The sequence below is a fragment of the Haliotis rufescens genome, unplaced genomic scaffold, assembly GCF_023055435.1.
Source record: "Haliotis rufescens isolate VD_foot unplaced genomic scaffold, xgHalRufe1.0.p SCAF_6, whole genome shotgun sequence".
Lineage (NCBI taxonomy): Eukaryota > Metazoa > Mollusca > Gastropoda > Lepetellida > Haliotidae > Haliotis > Haliotis rufescens.
Genome location: NW_025964334.1, coordinates 43588390 through 43605566, shown reverse-complemented (window position 1 = coordinate 43605566; position 17177 = coordinate 43588390). Strand labels below are relative to the sequence as shown.

At 39.8% G+C, this 17177-nt stretch overlaps 1 protein-coding gene across 2 annotated transcripts in view; it reads left to right on the top strand.

The window, feature by feature from the left end:
• Positions 1 to 17177, top strand: part of LOC124114615 (protein kinase C and casein kinase substrate in neurons protein 1-like) — a 66197-nt gene that overhangs the window by 5233 nt on the left and 43787 nt on the right. For both annotated transcript variants that reach the window (XM_046475288.2, XM_046475287.2), the window contains exon 2: positions 15081 to 15316. In XM_046475288.2, the coding sequence (XP_046331244.1) occupies positions 15109 to 15316 (208 nt within the window). In that variant the 5' untranslated portion in view covers positions 15081 to 15108. The remainder of the gene's footprint in view (positions 1 to 15080; positions 15317 to 17177) is intronic.

Here is a 17177-nt window from a genome sequence, read left to right as displayed (position 1 = left end):
AGGAGTAGAAGTGACCCCTACATGTTTGAATCTGTGACCGACAATAGTGACGAACCTTATCAAGATGATCCCCATCTAGCGTTCTATTGACAACGTCCTTTCGTGCTCATTGACGTTCTTTATTGACAACGTCCTTTCGTGCTCACTGACGTTCTTTATTGAAAACGTCCTTTCGTGCTCACTGACGTTCTTTATTGACAACGTACTTTCGTGCTCACTGACGTTCTTTATTGAAAACGTCCTTTCGTGGTCACTGACGTTCTTTATTGACAACATACTTTCGTGCTTACTGACGATCTTTCGTACACATTGTTCTTTCTTTTCTTATGACATCTTTTCGTAACATTTGACTATTAATATTGCATACTTATGACATCTTTTCGTAACATTTGACTATTAATATTGCATACTTTTGATGATACTTTGTATGTTTAACCCTAGTCTGTTTGTTTTGTATTTTGACCTCTAATAGTAACATTTAGTGACGAACCTAATCAAGATGATCCCCGTCTTGGACGTATGGATTACAAGTGATTGCAAAACAGATTGGTTTGTTTGATTAGTTTATTTTCTCCAAATCACAATATTCTGTTGCAATCTTGCTGAGTGTTTTATGATACCTTGACTGACTGCTGGCGTAGATTAAGCATTAATCTACTGCAGTTTCATGTTGTTATCCCTTGAGTGTTGTGAGACAAATACAATTCTGGTTAATTAGCACTAATTGACTACAAACATCAATCAATGTCTATCTATTGGAACCCACGCCCCTTAAATTGGAAAGGAAAATATCTTACAATGTTACAATTATTTAATTCATGTTAAATCAAGGTCACTTGACATGCTCCCACTAGCCATACTGTTAACATATATGGAATCCATACTAGTATTATGTATACAACACAGGACTCCCCACAACTAATGAAACAATCGCATATATTCTGTACCTGGCTGGTGGTAATACCCAATCAGATTGCAGGCCTAGCCAGCCATGCTAATTAAGGCACACCTCATTGGCGCTTTCAATATTCTTTTCGGTTGGGACAAATAGGGACCTCAAAATACGTAATAATTGCAACAGCGCTAAGTTTATGTTTTTACACTTCATACTGGGCATATAATGATGTAAGAAAATCTATCACTATTCTTATTGATTCTTGAAGTTTGTTTGGGGACAATAAATGGTTATGCTGTTTCAAGAGCAAGATGTTTAGTTATTTTACCGTAGATGTCACAGATGAGAAGAAAGCCTGTTGGCCTTTAGATTCTTGTTTTTAGTGTTGTTGATGTATGGATTATCTTTATGACAAAACTGACAATGCAAACAGTGCATCCACAGAAAACAATGGAAACTTCTAATATCTGTTTCCCAAATTTGTCAAAACCAATAGACAATTTTTTTCATCATGTTTATTATCTGATGATTTAACTTGCCATGATCAAACCTTCATGACAGACCATGTAAGTGACTGTTTTTCCATAATCATATAAATCACTTTCTTTTAACTTGGTCAAGTGGTTTTCATACAGTAGGTACTATTCTACCATGTCTACAATTACAGGGGCGTAACTAGGATATGTTGTAGTAGGTTTCTTTCTTAAACACTTTCAACTCAGACCAAACACAAGCCCTAAAAGATATCTAAAACAGTGATATCACAAAGATGCCCCTACCCTGTTCTTGGCTTTACCATGTTGTGTAGAACAGTTCTACCATTGTGATCAAACCCAGATATCCTCAAACTTATGTGCGGCCATTCGATCAAAATATTCAAAGTTGAAAATAAGGACAAAAGTATGCAATTAAGGTCAAATATTACGAATAAAGAACTAAATGTTACTACTAAAGGTCAAAATACAAAACAGACGAGGGTTAAACATTTCAAACCATATTTATTTCGCTTGTTTACATCCACATTTATATTTGTGACAAAGACAACTTGTAAGTTGATGAAATGTGCGTTTGAAGGTTGTATACAAAATACATGTACTAATGTTAGGCAGATGTTGGATTACACATGTATATATATATGTGTGACGTCAGACGGTGAGTGCACGAGGAATGACATAATACATTGTGCACCTCGGCATGCAGTTATCATATACACAGTGGAACAAATTGGGAATGTTTTACAAATTGCAGCGCCATCTGGCGTTCTTTATTGTTAACATCCTTTCGTGCTCACTGACGTTCTTTATTGAAAAGGTCCTTTCGTGCTCACTGACGTTCTTTCGTACACATTGTTCTTTCTTTTCTTATGACATCTTTTCGTAACATTTGACTATTAATATTGCATACTTTTGACATTTATTTCAACTTTGTACGTTTAACCCTTGTCTGTTTGTTTTGTATTTTGACCTTTAGTAGTAACAGTTAGTTCTTTATTCGTAATATTTGATCTTAATTGTGTACTTTTGTCCTTTTTTCATCTTTGTATTTTTTGACCGAATGGCCGCCCATACAAACTCAAAGACAACAATATCGAACCAACTCAATGACGACAACTTCCACACTAGTAGCTGGGTCAATCTGTAAATGAAACAAAGGTCACCATGATGTTACTGCAACAAATGGCTCAAAGAAGATGACACACTATTGCACACTTTTTAATAAAGTTTTGTAACAATTTGAAAGTGTTTGCCCTTTTTTGTGCTCGTAGTAGCTACATCACTGAATTATTCAAAATTTCTGCGTACTAAATATTCTTTGACCAGTTATAATTTAGGTGGATTTGTAAACATTTGTGCAAATTTCCTGTCCAAGCAGTGAATGGGGTGACCAATCATGGTTTTAGTCATGAGAGCTAGTGAAAATAAGAACTCATCCAGGATTGTGACATTTGCTACAGGAAAGCACTCTTGTGAAGAGCTACTGGTAAATCTTTTGATATTTTCAAATATTGTATTGTACTTTGTACCATATCATTTTTCTGTGTTCTCATGCAGATATTCACCAGTCCTTATTGATCCAACAAACAGTGACAAATATGCTTTGTATTCCTTTTTCAAGCTGTTGGGAAGTACTTTATTCGGTAAATTAAACCCTTTAGCTATAACAGGGCTGCATTGGTCCAAGTACTGCATACATTTCCTGAGAGAAGAGGTTTTAGAACTTTTAGAGTAGCTCTTTGGTGCTGTAGGAGATAGCATAGCCATGATATGTGTCTAAAAAGTGTTACTTAACAAATATATTGTTACACATTCTGATCGTCCTATCCCCACCACAAGGATCAATGCTCATATGTTAACTGTTAGTCATCTTCCCAAGGCAAGAGAGTTAAGTTATAGTTACAACACACCAAGACGAGTTGTTTTGGCAGTAAGAGCACGGTTTGGCTTGGCATTTGATTGACAGACAAAAGGACCGAGGGGCGGAGCCCCGAGGTGATCCTTTTGTCTGTCAATCAAATGCCAAGCCAATCCTTGCTCTTACTGCCCAAACAACGAGTAGGTGGGTGTGTTGTAAGTGACTTGTAGCACGGGTTGCGACGGTCATTCCAAAATTGCGCGAGTTTGTGTAAAATTTAGTGACATTGAATATGACGTCACACGCTTTCTAACTTCGAACCATTCCGAAAATACTGCGTCATTTTGAAGCAGTTGTTCGAAGTGTAACCATGTGGACTGATGAAATTGATGATATTACTTTGTCTCAAGCTGCAGACGTGATCAAAATGAACTTTGCATTAGATCAACTAATGTTATCGCAGGCTTTGAATGTATTTGACATTAAGAGCGAAGACATGGATATTGATCTTGATAGCAGCAACTTTGAGATCGACTACGACCCGTTTGATGAGGACGAAAATGATTCAAAACGCTTCCCTAAGTCTGTTTCTGAACATCTTTATTGAAAGACAGTGAAAGTAAGAACACGCGCAGCAACACGAATTGGGCTCTACGAGTTTTCAATGAATGGAAAGATATTCGGTCTCGACAAATGAAAGTGCCCACGTTGAAGGATTTTACTGCTGATGATGTAAACACCTACATGTCAAAATTTGTTCTCGAAGCAAGAAAACAAAACGGAGATGAATATCCTCCAAAAACATTGTTTCAAATTGTAACAGGACTGTTACGTAACATGCGAGAAGAAGGAAATATTCATGTGAACTTCTTGGATATAAAACAATTGGAATGTTTGCATTTTAGACAAGTGTTGAATGCTGAAATGAAAAGACACACTGCAAAAGGTCTTGGAACCAAAACCAAACAAGCCGAACCAATCACTGAAGAATCCGAAAACACACTTTGGGAGAAGAACATGTTTGGAGACAGTACCTCACAGAGCCTACTCAACACTGTCTTCTATTATAACTGCAGGCTCTTTAGACTCCGTGCATGTGACGAGCACAGAAGTTTACAAGTTGAACAGATAATCGTGGATAAAGATCAAATCGGAGATTATATTGAATTCAGAGGGACGACGGCAAAGAATTACAACGGCAGTCTTTATCATCGTTCAGTGGAGGCCAAGAACATACGTCATCATACAACCGGGGATCTGCCGAGATTGTACAATACTTACCTGTCGAAAATTGGTAACACTGGACCATTTTACAGGAGACCACTGCCAGAGAAAGACAACGACAACCTACGCTACAGCAGCCAAGTGATCGGTGTGAACAAACTTAAAACTTTAATGAAGAAAATGTGTGAAAGTGCTGGAATAGAAGGATATTTCATGAACCACTCCGGGAAACGTACTTGTGCAACGCGTTTGTATGAAGAACAGGAAATCATGCGTTTAACTGGCCACAGAAGCACAAAGGCAGTGAGAAAGTACAAAAGACCGTCACAGGAAATGCTGTCATCTATTGAAAACGTATTGGATCCACCCAAGAAAATCAAACTTGCCCCAGACTCGGAGGTGATCACGCCAAGTCATCCTAGATTGGATTCCAGGCCACACGCAGTTGTGAACGGTGAGAAAGAAAATCAACCAATGTATTACCTTAACTGTGTTTTTAACTTTTAATCTAATCAAGTGTAACCTTAGCAAAATGCGTTCTGTGTCCAATTGACAGTTACATTGTAATCTCTTAATAAAGTTATAAAAATTTCTATTGTTTTTTTGTGGTTTATTTACGTTATTACTCTTGAAAACTGTGTACAACACTATGGAAACATTTCTCAAGCTAGTAGGCGGGGCTTGCTGATCTTGGCATCAGCCAATGGTAATGATCTTTAACAAACTGTGCTCTTACTACCATGATACAGCACGGGTAAGATCAAAGGTACCACTCGCAACCTGTGCTACAACTGACTGTAAATGTCTAGTTTCCACCCTTGCCGAACTAGGCAGGAATTCCTGGGCTCGATCGTAGCGCCACCAGTGGCTACTACGAATTATGTCCTTTGTAAGCCTCTCCTATGGACCAATCAGATTCCACCTCTCGTATCACTTGCATTTGCTTCAAACCAAATGGCAGCGCCCAGTCAAGACAATCTAATTGACAATCAAAATCGATATTGTAATAAAACGAGTCTTACATCACGAAGTGCATTCAATTACATGAGCACCTTGATTAAAAACATGAAAAGATTGGGAAAAAATATGTTGACCATGTTGACAAGGAGTTGGCGGTTCACATGCTTTGCAAACCCTGCAATCAACAGAAATCTGCATGACAGTTTACAAACTGGATTTCGATTTTGTTGCACCTTTTCGATTTTACTATGCATAGACTCGTTAGTCCAGCCAAAATGTAACTCCATAATACCAGGCTAGATCGGCAAGGGTGGAAACTGGTATTTTATAGTCATTTAACTCTCTTGCCTTGGGAAGATGACTGTTAGTATACTTGGTCCAAGCCTTACGACTTGGCAGATGTCAGCTACCTGATGTTGCTGAAATGTTGGTGACGATGCATTATCCACTTGCACATGTTGTCGTTGGGCATTGAGTCATGCAACAGATAAAGTCTTTCAACCTTGTCAGCTTGCAGACGGGTGTTGGTTTATTTGGTCATGTGGATAAAGCGTCTCTGATTATCAGGTCGTTGGTTCGAATCCAGTCACAGGAGTCGGAAATTTTATGTCCGCTACATGCTTTTAGTACTGACTACATCAGAAAGATTTATGACTGGCAAATGTGTTGACAATGGTTAATAATTATCATCTTTGCTACAGCATTATTATTTGTTGATTTGTCTCAAAATTTTCTGTTTTTCCAGAAAGTGATTAAACATTGAGCATGCTGGAGCTATTATGATGTCATCAATTGAATTGTTGTGTTGTCCTGTCATCCAGATTAGTACCCAAAATATGCTTGATAAGAATGGACAATAAGCTGTGATGCATTGAATTGCTTGGATTCAGCATGCTCCGTGGTTTTTGAGAAATAAATTATCAATAACCAATTAAATACATTTTTGCATTGCATCATCGATGTAAACAGTCAAATCAATATACTTTATGAAAGTGATCAGGGCATTGGTTACTCTTTGTCAATAGTGCAGAAACACACAGTTGTGGGAGAAGACAATGAAACCTGTGTGTTGTAATACCATCTCCAGTCCTGGAACCTCTGTATTGTCATGATTGACGGGTCACACTGTTGACTCAAGCTGAGCCTCTGGGTCACATGACAACTCCACTCTGATTGTCAGCCAACCACTCAAACAAATAGGTCAGAGGTCTTTGTTTGTCAGCCATACCAGAAATTCCATAGTACAGGCATTAGCCAGCCATGCATGACCAGCCATCTAGCTAGCTGCAAAGCAGGATGGCTTACCTTAGCATCATGCAGGCCAGCCACACCCACATTGACTGACCCTGCTCTCTACAGTCAGTCAGAAGCCTTAGGCCTATCTCGTAAATGTAGACATGGACATCTTGTCATTGTCGGAAAGTAACATGCCAATCTAGCATCATAAATAACCATTCCATCCTTCACGTTTCGTAATACAGTATATGTTCCTCCCCTCTGAGAAGTTTTATGAACAGCTGACTATTGCTCATGCATACACCATGTATAGACATTAGAGACACCTTTACAGCATATGTACAGTATATACAAAAAATACAAAAAGCTGCATAAATTTTCTCATTGAAGCATTTTCCTGATGTTATTTCTATCTCACTTGATGCGCGCTTATGTTAGGCTGCCTTGTCTGTTGTCTCCCATGCCTTCATGGTGCTTGGGGGCACAGGTGGCCCAGTCGTCTAAGGCGCCGCGATTCGCTGTGCAGAGTTGTGTCCCTTGGGCACGCCAGAAACCTATGATTGTGAGTTTGAATCCCAGTTCGCCCCGATTATGTTTCTAGGTTTGTCAGCACCATACCCGTGCTCATGGGTTTCACCGAAGTGGTAAACGTCTGAGACCTGCATCACTTCGGGCTTTCCTCCCACATTAAGCTGACACGCCGTGATATAACTGGAATACTGTTAAAAGCGGCGTTAACCAAACTCACTCACTCACTTCATGGTGTTATGTCCGCACCTGTACTTTTGTGTAGGTTATCTCCCTTTTAGTTGATACTGTGTTGATTATGGTGTGTGGCTTTGCAGAATAGACGCAACATTCTAAGTTATGAGAGGCAATACATGCACTATGACGCATTGTTTCACAGAAAGATTTTTCTGATAAACATAAGTGTGATGTTTGAATGAGCATATTTTCCTTTAGATGATTTGGCTGACATGTTAAGATCTGAATGTGTTGAACTTGCATCACTTCACTGACTTAATTATCTGAAAAGTCCAACTTAAATATAGTTAGATTTCAATCAGTTTCATGAACATTTTGAACCAGTGGCCAGACCCTATTGTTTATGTACAAGCTTTTTCATACCAAGGAAAACATATTTTGATAGACAATTAGTAAATTTATCCTTTGATGCAAGGAGCTGTTTAGATTTATGGAACGTAGGATGTATAATAAAATACTTTGGGAGAATGTTTTTTCTTTGGTCACAATAAAATAGACGTGTCAGGCAAAAATGAAATTCTGATTCTATACATGGAATTATTCAAAATGGACATAATCTTTGATTTCGAGGGATGTTTAATTTTTTTTCCTTCTTCCATCATGAGATTATTATATGAGCAGCAAAATTTACACAGTTCAATTCTGAACACTGATGTTTTAATACTTGACAAATATTCTTCTGAATTATTTCTTACTTTAATACTTCTTTACAAATCCAAATTGGGAAATAGGGCAAGATTTTCAATCCACTTTTGATCGTCAATGGCAATTCCCTGAACAGAAGTAAAAACGTTTTTTCTTCATCCAACTTCTCCAACACATAGATCTATCCAAATCCATACCTTATTAATAGGGATTTAACTTTGTATGCCCAACAATTACCTTCATCCATATCATATTGATATTTGTACACCTTTTTATCCTCCTGATTTAGTAACCTCACCCAGTACTTTATTATTTTATCAAGCTGGTTTACTCCATGTATAAGACGGTCCAACAGACCACGAGCCACAGTACCAGGTGTACTCCTACCCCTACCAAGACTTTTTTATTCATGTATAATACTCACTCGTGTGAAATATGCACCCTTAATTATGGGGAATTAAATTCTGGAAAAATATATCTGTCGTATATAAACATTTCAGGATATCAGCATAAACCATGAAATTTACGATCTTTCACCTCAGTTGTTTTTTCACCAAAATAATATTCTAATAAGAGCCCCCTATTTTTAATGTTGAGAGCACTCTTGGCACATATTATGGCGAATACGATTTGTTGACATGGTATTACGTGCTCATAGTACTGTCTTTGTGTTGAGGGAAAAAACATCATAACTCTTCAATCCTGTGTATAAGAAGAACCCCCCCTTGACAGCCCCCTAATTCTAGGTATGAAAAAGTCGCATTATACACAGTGATATACAGTATATCAAATACTAACTTGGCAAAGTCAAAATTTTGTCAGAGCTCTTAAGACACGTCCTCTTATCACCCGCCAGGTGACACCAGATTGTCCATTTTGATTAACATTGGCCTTTTTAATCAGAAAAGATTGTCCATAATGGCACTGTTCCAAGTGTGACAAGTATCCATCCAGAAGGCCATTTAGACCTGCACCTACCAGCTGTGGAACCAGGTCACTGGACATTAAGGGAGGTCACTCTATTTCCCCCTTGACATGGTGCACAGATTTCCCCACCACTACGACCGGAATCATCAACAGTTGAAGTCAACAACCCTGCTTACCTGTCCTCCCCTTTACAGGCTTGCTCCCAAGTCATTGTCGGTTGAAGCAATTAGCATGATTAGAGTGCCGACTTTTATGCACTGTATATTCAGTATTATTCACAGTCTGTATTGGCTGAGACTGAGATGTGGTCAGACAGTCAATACATGACCACACATCACTGGTGAGAACATTGATGCGCACATACACTAGGTTTCTTTAGTCCATTTTGCGGATGATATTTTTTTCCTGCAGAATGCAATGCTTTATCTCTTGTGAACTCTGTTTCCATAGCGGGAATACATGCTGTGTAGGTTTAGAAATCCATTTACTTATTGCAGAAGGTGTACCTGACAACACCCTTCTTGGCTCTGAAAGGCAGTGAATAGGGGCTTAATTGTATATTTGTTGGCTTCTACTCAGTATCTTTACTGCACAAGTGTTTAAAATATACAACCGAAAATCAAATATAGTTTCAGAATGTCAATTTCAGTGTTTTTTTGTAGCTAAATTTCTAAGAAATTGAAGAGACGTATGATTTAATTTTTTTGCCACCAAATGACATTTTTCGACAATGTCACATGATAGTTTTGTGAACAATGTTGACCTAGAAATCATGTAGAGATGAACATCAACAAATATGTTCAGAGGAGGACATTGAGGAAGACCTGTATCCTAAATCACAGGAAATCCACACTGATAATTTTTAATCCAAAATGCTGCCAAAACGAGATGACCTATGACCTAAGTTGAAAACAAGAACTTAGATGTGAGTAGTGTCTGATGATGCTGAAAAGGCCATGTGTGGCAAATTGATATTGGATGAGCAGGTGTGGAACAATATGTTAAAAGATAAGGTTTCACATGAATTACGTTATATTTTTCTCACTGGAGTGTTTGGAGCTATAAGGCTGCAGTTAACAATCATAGTCAACATACAAGAAAATAATTTGGTCAAAATCAAACCACTGGTAGCTGAGTTACTAGTGGTTATTAAATGGAGTATTTCAGGACCAGAGCTATGTAGACACCCTAGAACATGTTTTTGCCACTAGAATGGATAGGTGAGACACAGCAGAGAGGTTGCGGGGTCATGTACATCTTAAGTATTTCCAGAAGAAAGAGATCTGTCTTTATCAGGCTTTAGTTCCATCATCCTCTGTAGTCAAAAGGGTTAGTGTTTGTCTATCTGCCAGACATGTCAGAGCCCTTAACATGTTTAAGCAGATAGTTGATGCAAAATTGATGGGCGTCTGATTCTGCTGCTGTACAACAAAATTTGAAGCCATCAGGCTATTTGTTTCTGTGATATTAGCTTTGAATTATCTGCCCTTAGACCTTGAGCTTTGAGCCATGAGATTTTGGTGGTGTCTGTTTCAGATTCTTGCAGACCTTGCTGAATTTCTTGGAGACCTGGTCACTGGTTTTTTAAGTATCTCTCAACCAAAAAGCAGCAGAATAAAAAATGATAATAAACAGAACAAGTGCAATAGGGCCTAAACTTTGGTGATTATAATATGGCTTCCAGCCTTTCTGCTTGAAGGCCTATTTATTAGTGCATTTGTTAGTCACTATCTTCTATTCACGATGTTGGTTGTGAAGAGTACATGATTAATGTGATAAAGTCAGGAGTAGTATTTGTTTGTTTGTTGTTGAACGTTGCACTCAACAATATTCCAGCTATGTGAAGGCTGTCTGTAAATAATCCATTAATTGACATCATGAGCATTGATCTGCAGAATTTGAGGGCAATGACATGCTTCAACCAAGTCAGTGAATCTGATCTGACCACCTGATCCTGTTAATCACCTTTTGCGACAAGCATGGGTTGATGAAGACCAGATCTTCACGGTTAGTAGTATTTGTGACAGGTGAGTTTTATCCTTGATGTGAACACAGAAAGAGGAGAGCTCTTGAGTTCAACTGGGAGAAAGTTTCACAGTGAAGGACCATGGGATGTTAAAGATCTTTGTCCAAATTGTCCAGATAGTCCAGATTGAGTTTGTCCATGGGTTGTACTTCTCCACCAACTCCCAAATGAAAAGAATTCTGTCTGGGAGTACCATAACGCCCATGGTGTGGCACTCTTTCATGTGCATGACCACTTTGCTTATCAAACATGGAAGTGAAAGAGCTCAATTCAATCTACTCCATGAAACTGGGAAAATGTCCACCGCTTAACATCCAGGACTCCAAAACTTGCGTTATAATGTGTGGCAAATCCATCCCCTGAGAAAGAACCCCAAAGAATGTTTAAATACAAGGGAAAACACAGTATGAATTCAGCCTGTCTCTCCATAATATCAGCTTGCTCCAGGATATCAGCCTCTGTTAGTGTTAACCTTGTCCATACGAACTACCTCGGCTCTCAACTTCATAGTAGACAAATTTGAAATGTAATTCTGTTGTGTCATTATAACATTATGCATAGACACAGTTTGTCCAGCTAGACAAAGCTGTATCTCAGGTACACACACTGATTCTGTCAAATTTGAGTAAGCGCATATTTTAGATTGCATATTTTATAGGAAGAAACTGCCAGCTGGCCAGCCAGTTCATCACCGATGCAGACCAGCAGCCTCCTGCCTGTTTCTCCACAGCTTTGTAAATGGCTTGGTTAATTTTTAAATCAATATTTTTTAAAACGGATGAACATTGAATGTATTAAGATGCTTGTTCTGTCCTCCCATGTGAAGCCCAGGAATGGTGTGGATTCTGCCTAAAAAGAAAAGTGGTGTTATGCAGATTTAATATCAAATGAGAACAACCAAGCACCTGCAATCAAAAGTGTTTTAACATGCCAATATTTTCCATTTTGAAATGTTGTTTGATCTAGAATCAAACAGCATTTGTTATTTTTGACAATTTAATCCTCACTACTGTTGGTCTTGTTCTGTATTCTGAATATACCCTATTTGCAGAAAAGAAACTATTTCTTTATATTGGCAGTAGCGACTAACCTCGCCTAGATGAACACTTCGAAGCTGACTGGTGTTCATTTCCCGATGAACATCAGTACGTCCCATGATTACGTTGTCAATCAAGTGAGACATTCAGAACTACTTTAGGGGAGGAAGATATATATTATATATTATCTATTCTTACTCCTTCATCAGCTGAATGAATGTCACTTCTAAATGCCTTTCAAAGACCTGATACTTTCAGGGAATTCCTCAATGTCTAAAAATAACATTAAAAATCTTAAGGGAAAAGTGAGAGCGACATAGATTCAGGCTATGAATGATGCAGGCTTTAAAGCTAGACAGATCATGTATGTCGGATCACTGAAATAAAGCGTCCATTCGAAGCTATAACAGAGAATGCTTGACTTACCAAAAGAAATCACTGAGCTTCACACTGTCACAAATTGCTTCAGGAAATACAACCGCGCCGCCTCAAGCGGTAATCTCCACATTAGCAGCCGTAGTATGACTCAAACACACACCAAAAGTTCGCAGAATGTTAATATCAATCCATTTTCAGCATTAGCCGGGTCTAGATTTCTTTCGAATGCTAACTTTACTGGATGAAACTGTTAGTATAAGGATTGAAGTTGTATTTGTTGACGTTCATCAGCTGATGAATGTCAACAATTACAACTTCAATCCTTAACTGAAACAAATTCTGAAATGTCTCTTGCAGATTTGTTATTTTGAAAACACGCCTTGGTGTTATGTTGACAAAATGTTTTTTATTCCCAAATTTAACTACATAAGATTATACATGTAATTCAAATCTGTAATAGTTTTCCGAAAGTGTGTGTACACCTAAACCTGTACCTAACCTTGCTCTGCTCTTCTCTGGATCTGAAATATAATATTTAGTGTTGGAAAAATCACCTCGATAAGTGAGTGAGTTACCGTGACCCGAATCTAAACAAACTAATTCATGTTCAGTTTCATTCACAAATGTACTTAACCTTTTTTCATCATATCCAAACGGAGATTGCAACTGCAAAACACTAACACTCAAATGCCCAGGCTCCCTGCATCAAGCCCCGCTGTTCCAGAGAACTGTCATTGTTGCTGGAATGGCATCAGCAACTTGCTTGGGTTTCCTATATTTTCCTTCTGGTTTTCCCATGCCCTTTTCACCACCCCTTTGTCAAAAGATCATCTCACTTTCTTGTACTTCTGGTTCTGCATTTCGTAAGAGGCTGTCCGGATGCATTCTCGGACTTGTTCTCAAATGTTTCTCATTTCCCTTTCTCTTGAACTGATGACGTTCACCAGATTTCAACTTCTTGATCTTATTGATGCTGGATTGGATTACTCTACAGATCCTGAAACTTCCTGTCTATTGAACTTCCATTCTGATCTAACAAGTATTCCTTCTTTCAAGGGCCATCACTCCCTACGATGATCACTGCAGTTTTCGTCTGACATATTCATTATGATCGTGCCTAAAACCGACTGTCACCAAATGTGCAAACATTTGAATGACGTACACCCTGCACTTGTACTCACAATGCACCTTCTACTACTGGCCTCTAGCCAATAACAGACTCATTCTCTGAAATACTTCTGTATTTGGAATAAAGCTTTCCCTCCACAGAAGATTGAGTTTCCTTTAGTCTGTTGAGCAAACAAAATCCTTTGTAATGCTTAGGAGACATGTTTCTCTATGACAATCTCTATCATGTCTGTAGGCAGACCGGAATTTGTCATGCAAGATTAAGGTATTCACAATGAGATGTTAGCCATATTTTCATTTACTTCTCCAGGCTTTTTGACAAGGATGACAAGTTGGATTCTTTTTTCAGTGATGGCTTGATCAATGCCATCATTAGTCTTGCTGGCACATAAACAGACTCCAGGCAGAAGTTAACAATTCTAGTACTTACTGGCAGTTGGATATCTGATCAAGAAGCACCTTGGTAGGAAATGGATCCAATTGACAAGAAGTTGATCAGCAGTGTTAAGAACATCAGTTTCTGAAAATGGCATCAGTGTATTTAAAGTCACAACTTCAGAATGATCACTTAGTATGCACTCTTGTCATGGAATAGAGGTATTTCGAAGGTAGTATGCGCTGCATGTGACTTGGCAGGCGTAACATACATGGTCAAGGTTCTCCAGATGGGACAATAGTCCACATTTTAAAGTCTTCTTTAATTTTAAGGTATATTTTGAAGCATTAATGAAACATGATAAATTGCTTATTATTGCAACCTTAATTTTGATTAAGGTACCTGACATCTCAGTGAAAGGGTTCTGAGACGCAAGTTACACATATGTGTGAATCGACTATAACAGCAAAGGCTAACTTTGAACAGTGCGCCGCTCATGTACCTGATTCCAACACTTACCTAAAACATTTCATAATAAAAACATCAACCATGTCTGCAAAAAGATGATCAAATTTCTAATTACAAGTATTGTTTTTCAATTTGTGTGCATTTATCGATGGATACCAGTCTTGTACTGAGTTTGTCAGTTAGCAAATCGATTATTTAGTGTTGTTGGGGACTGGATTTCCTCAGTTGCACATTAACCTGGATGCATAATGCTTTATAGTTATTGAAAGTACAACATAGAATTTCAACGTTTGTTTACACTTGCCTTTTAATCTGGATGTGACACACATGAGGTATTTTACTTGAGAGGTGAATTTCAACAATGACTAACTACTCGGTTAGCTCCGGATGACATGGTCACTGAATGTTGGTGGTAAAGGGGAACCATTGGACATGGTGAATCACCACTGCTGGCACAGGCCAAGCTGCTGAGGCTCAAATCTTTATCAGGATGTAAAGAGGCAAAGATTCCACAATTTAGTAATTTCTAATAATCTTTTGCATTCCATACCTATCATGACTGTGTATATGCATTTTGGTTTGGTGTATACATAGAAGACTAAACATGCTGACGTTAAGATCAGGTTGTAAGGCTGAATGACATCAAGGTGGTTTCTCTTGCAGATTCCAGTGAAAGCATACACAAGCAGAGATGTCTGTGACCGATGAAGTTGTGATGCCAACCTCAGATAGCTTCTGGGAGTTGGGCAAGTTCATGAAGACAGTGAAGAGATGTGACAATGGCTACAAATTGTGTGATTCTCTGAGACAGTTGGTAGAACAACGTAGCGAGATTGAAAGAAAGTATGCCAAGGACTTGGTTCAGTGGGCGAAGAAATGGAACAACTTCTTAGATAATGGTAAAGTATTAATATGTAACTGATATATGTTATATTTTTTACTTATCCTGCACACTAGAGACAGTCACTCCCTCTCCTGGCCTAGAGGTCGATAGCAAGACAGCCATCCGTTTGGACCCTACCTTGCTCCCAACGAACCTGCTGATCATGGACATGATTTTGCCCCAGGATGAGGACTTCAGCAAACTTTCTCTGACTCTGTCCTTCAGACCCCCATGCTATAAACAAGGTGACTACCTGGTTCACTCTCTCCATGTCATGGACCACGCTCATGCTTTAGATCAGGATCTTCACCGCATGACTGGGTCCAACCGCTCCACCTCAATACCTCTGACAATAGACTCACCTATGTGGAGATCGAGATTTGCCACACTCTCAGGCCTCTCTCACTTATGGCTTCATTCTACAGGACTTGTCGGAGGATAACCCTCATATGATCGACCACCTGACCACCGTCGTATCCTACCTCCAGCAACAAGTCGAGCATATGCACTCCCATATTTGCGCAGCCCTGATTGAGCTTACAAACATGAGACGCCTGGGCTACCTTGCTCAATTGGACTGGGACTCAGAGTTAAAGAGAGATCTCCTTCGTTAACTATGGTCCAGATCCAGGCACAGGATGTGCTCATCAGCCTGGATATCAAGGACATCTACCTACATGTCCCAATACATCACGGCGACCGGAAATTCCTGCGATCCAACTCGGTGGGAGTCTATTACCAATGGTTGGTTTTCCCATTTAGAATTTCTTCGGCCCCGTGGCTATTCACATGGCTTACCAGCCTATAGCCTCATACCTCCATCTCCGGGACATTCAGTTCGAGGCATACATAGACGACTGCCTCCTGAAACATTGGGACACTGTCGCTCTACTTCGCCACAGGGACTTAACAGTAACAGTTAGGTAGAAGATCAAAGTTGACATCCTCAAATCGCCTCCAGTTCATCGGGGGCCTCTTCCAGACGCACTTCGACCTCCTCTCTGTACCCCAGGACCGATTGGAGCGCATGCATTCGCACCTGATCCCAGCTCTCCACCTACCATGCACTCTCCGCCAATGGCAAGTCCTTCGATGCCTCCTAACCTCAGCGCAGGACATGACATACAGAGGATGGCTTCAACTGTGCCCAGTTCAGATGTTCCTGGCTCCCTACATCAGATGCCAGGACCCCTCGGTATCCATCGTCCTCCTCAATGCCTTCGCTCTTGCTTGTCAAGACCACGGTCTCCCCAACTCTCTCACTTAGGTTCGTCGACCTCAAAGAGCTAGCCAACTCCAACTGACTGCCACTCCCAGACCGGCCAAACCTGCTGATCCACCCTCACAGCAGGCAGCCACACCCAGGACCAGACAAGTTATGTCTTCACGTCTGGTCCATTTACAGAGAGCACTGAACGCTAAGGGCTACTGGCCAGAGCGGCTAGGGCCATGACGATGGCACATCGCCCAACCACCATGAGCCTCTATGACGACAAGTGGCAATCCTTCGACGGCTTTTGCAGTGGCAAACAACAAGACCCCACTACTGCATCGCCTCAATTCCTGGCCAAGTTCATGCTCTATCTTCGCCAAAAGTGTAAGCTGAAGGGTAGTACCATTGCGAGTTACCTTGTGGCACTCAACTCCGTCCTGGCAGTTCTGGAAAATCGTGGAACTACAGGCTCTGCTCCGCTCATTCAGGTTTGAAGACCAAAAGGCGAAATTTCATCCACCAGCTGAGAGACGCACCCTTCGATTCGCTTGAGGCGATGTCATTCTACAATCTGACGAAAAAGTAGGGTCTTCCTACTGGCGCTCGCTACAGCAGCCCGTGTCAATGAGTTACACGCCTTGGAGACCCGTGAAGAGCCGGGGTA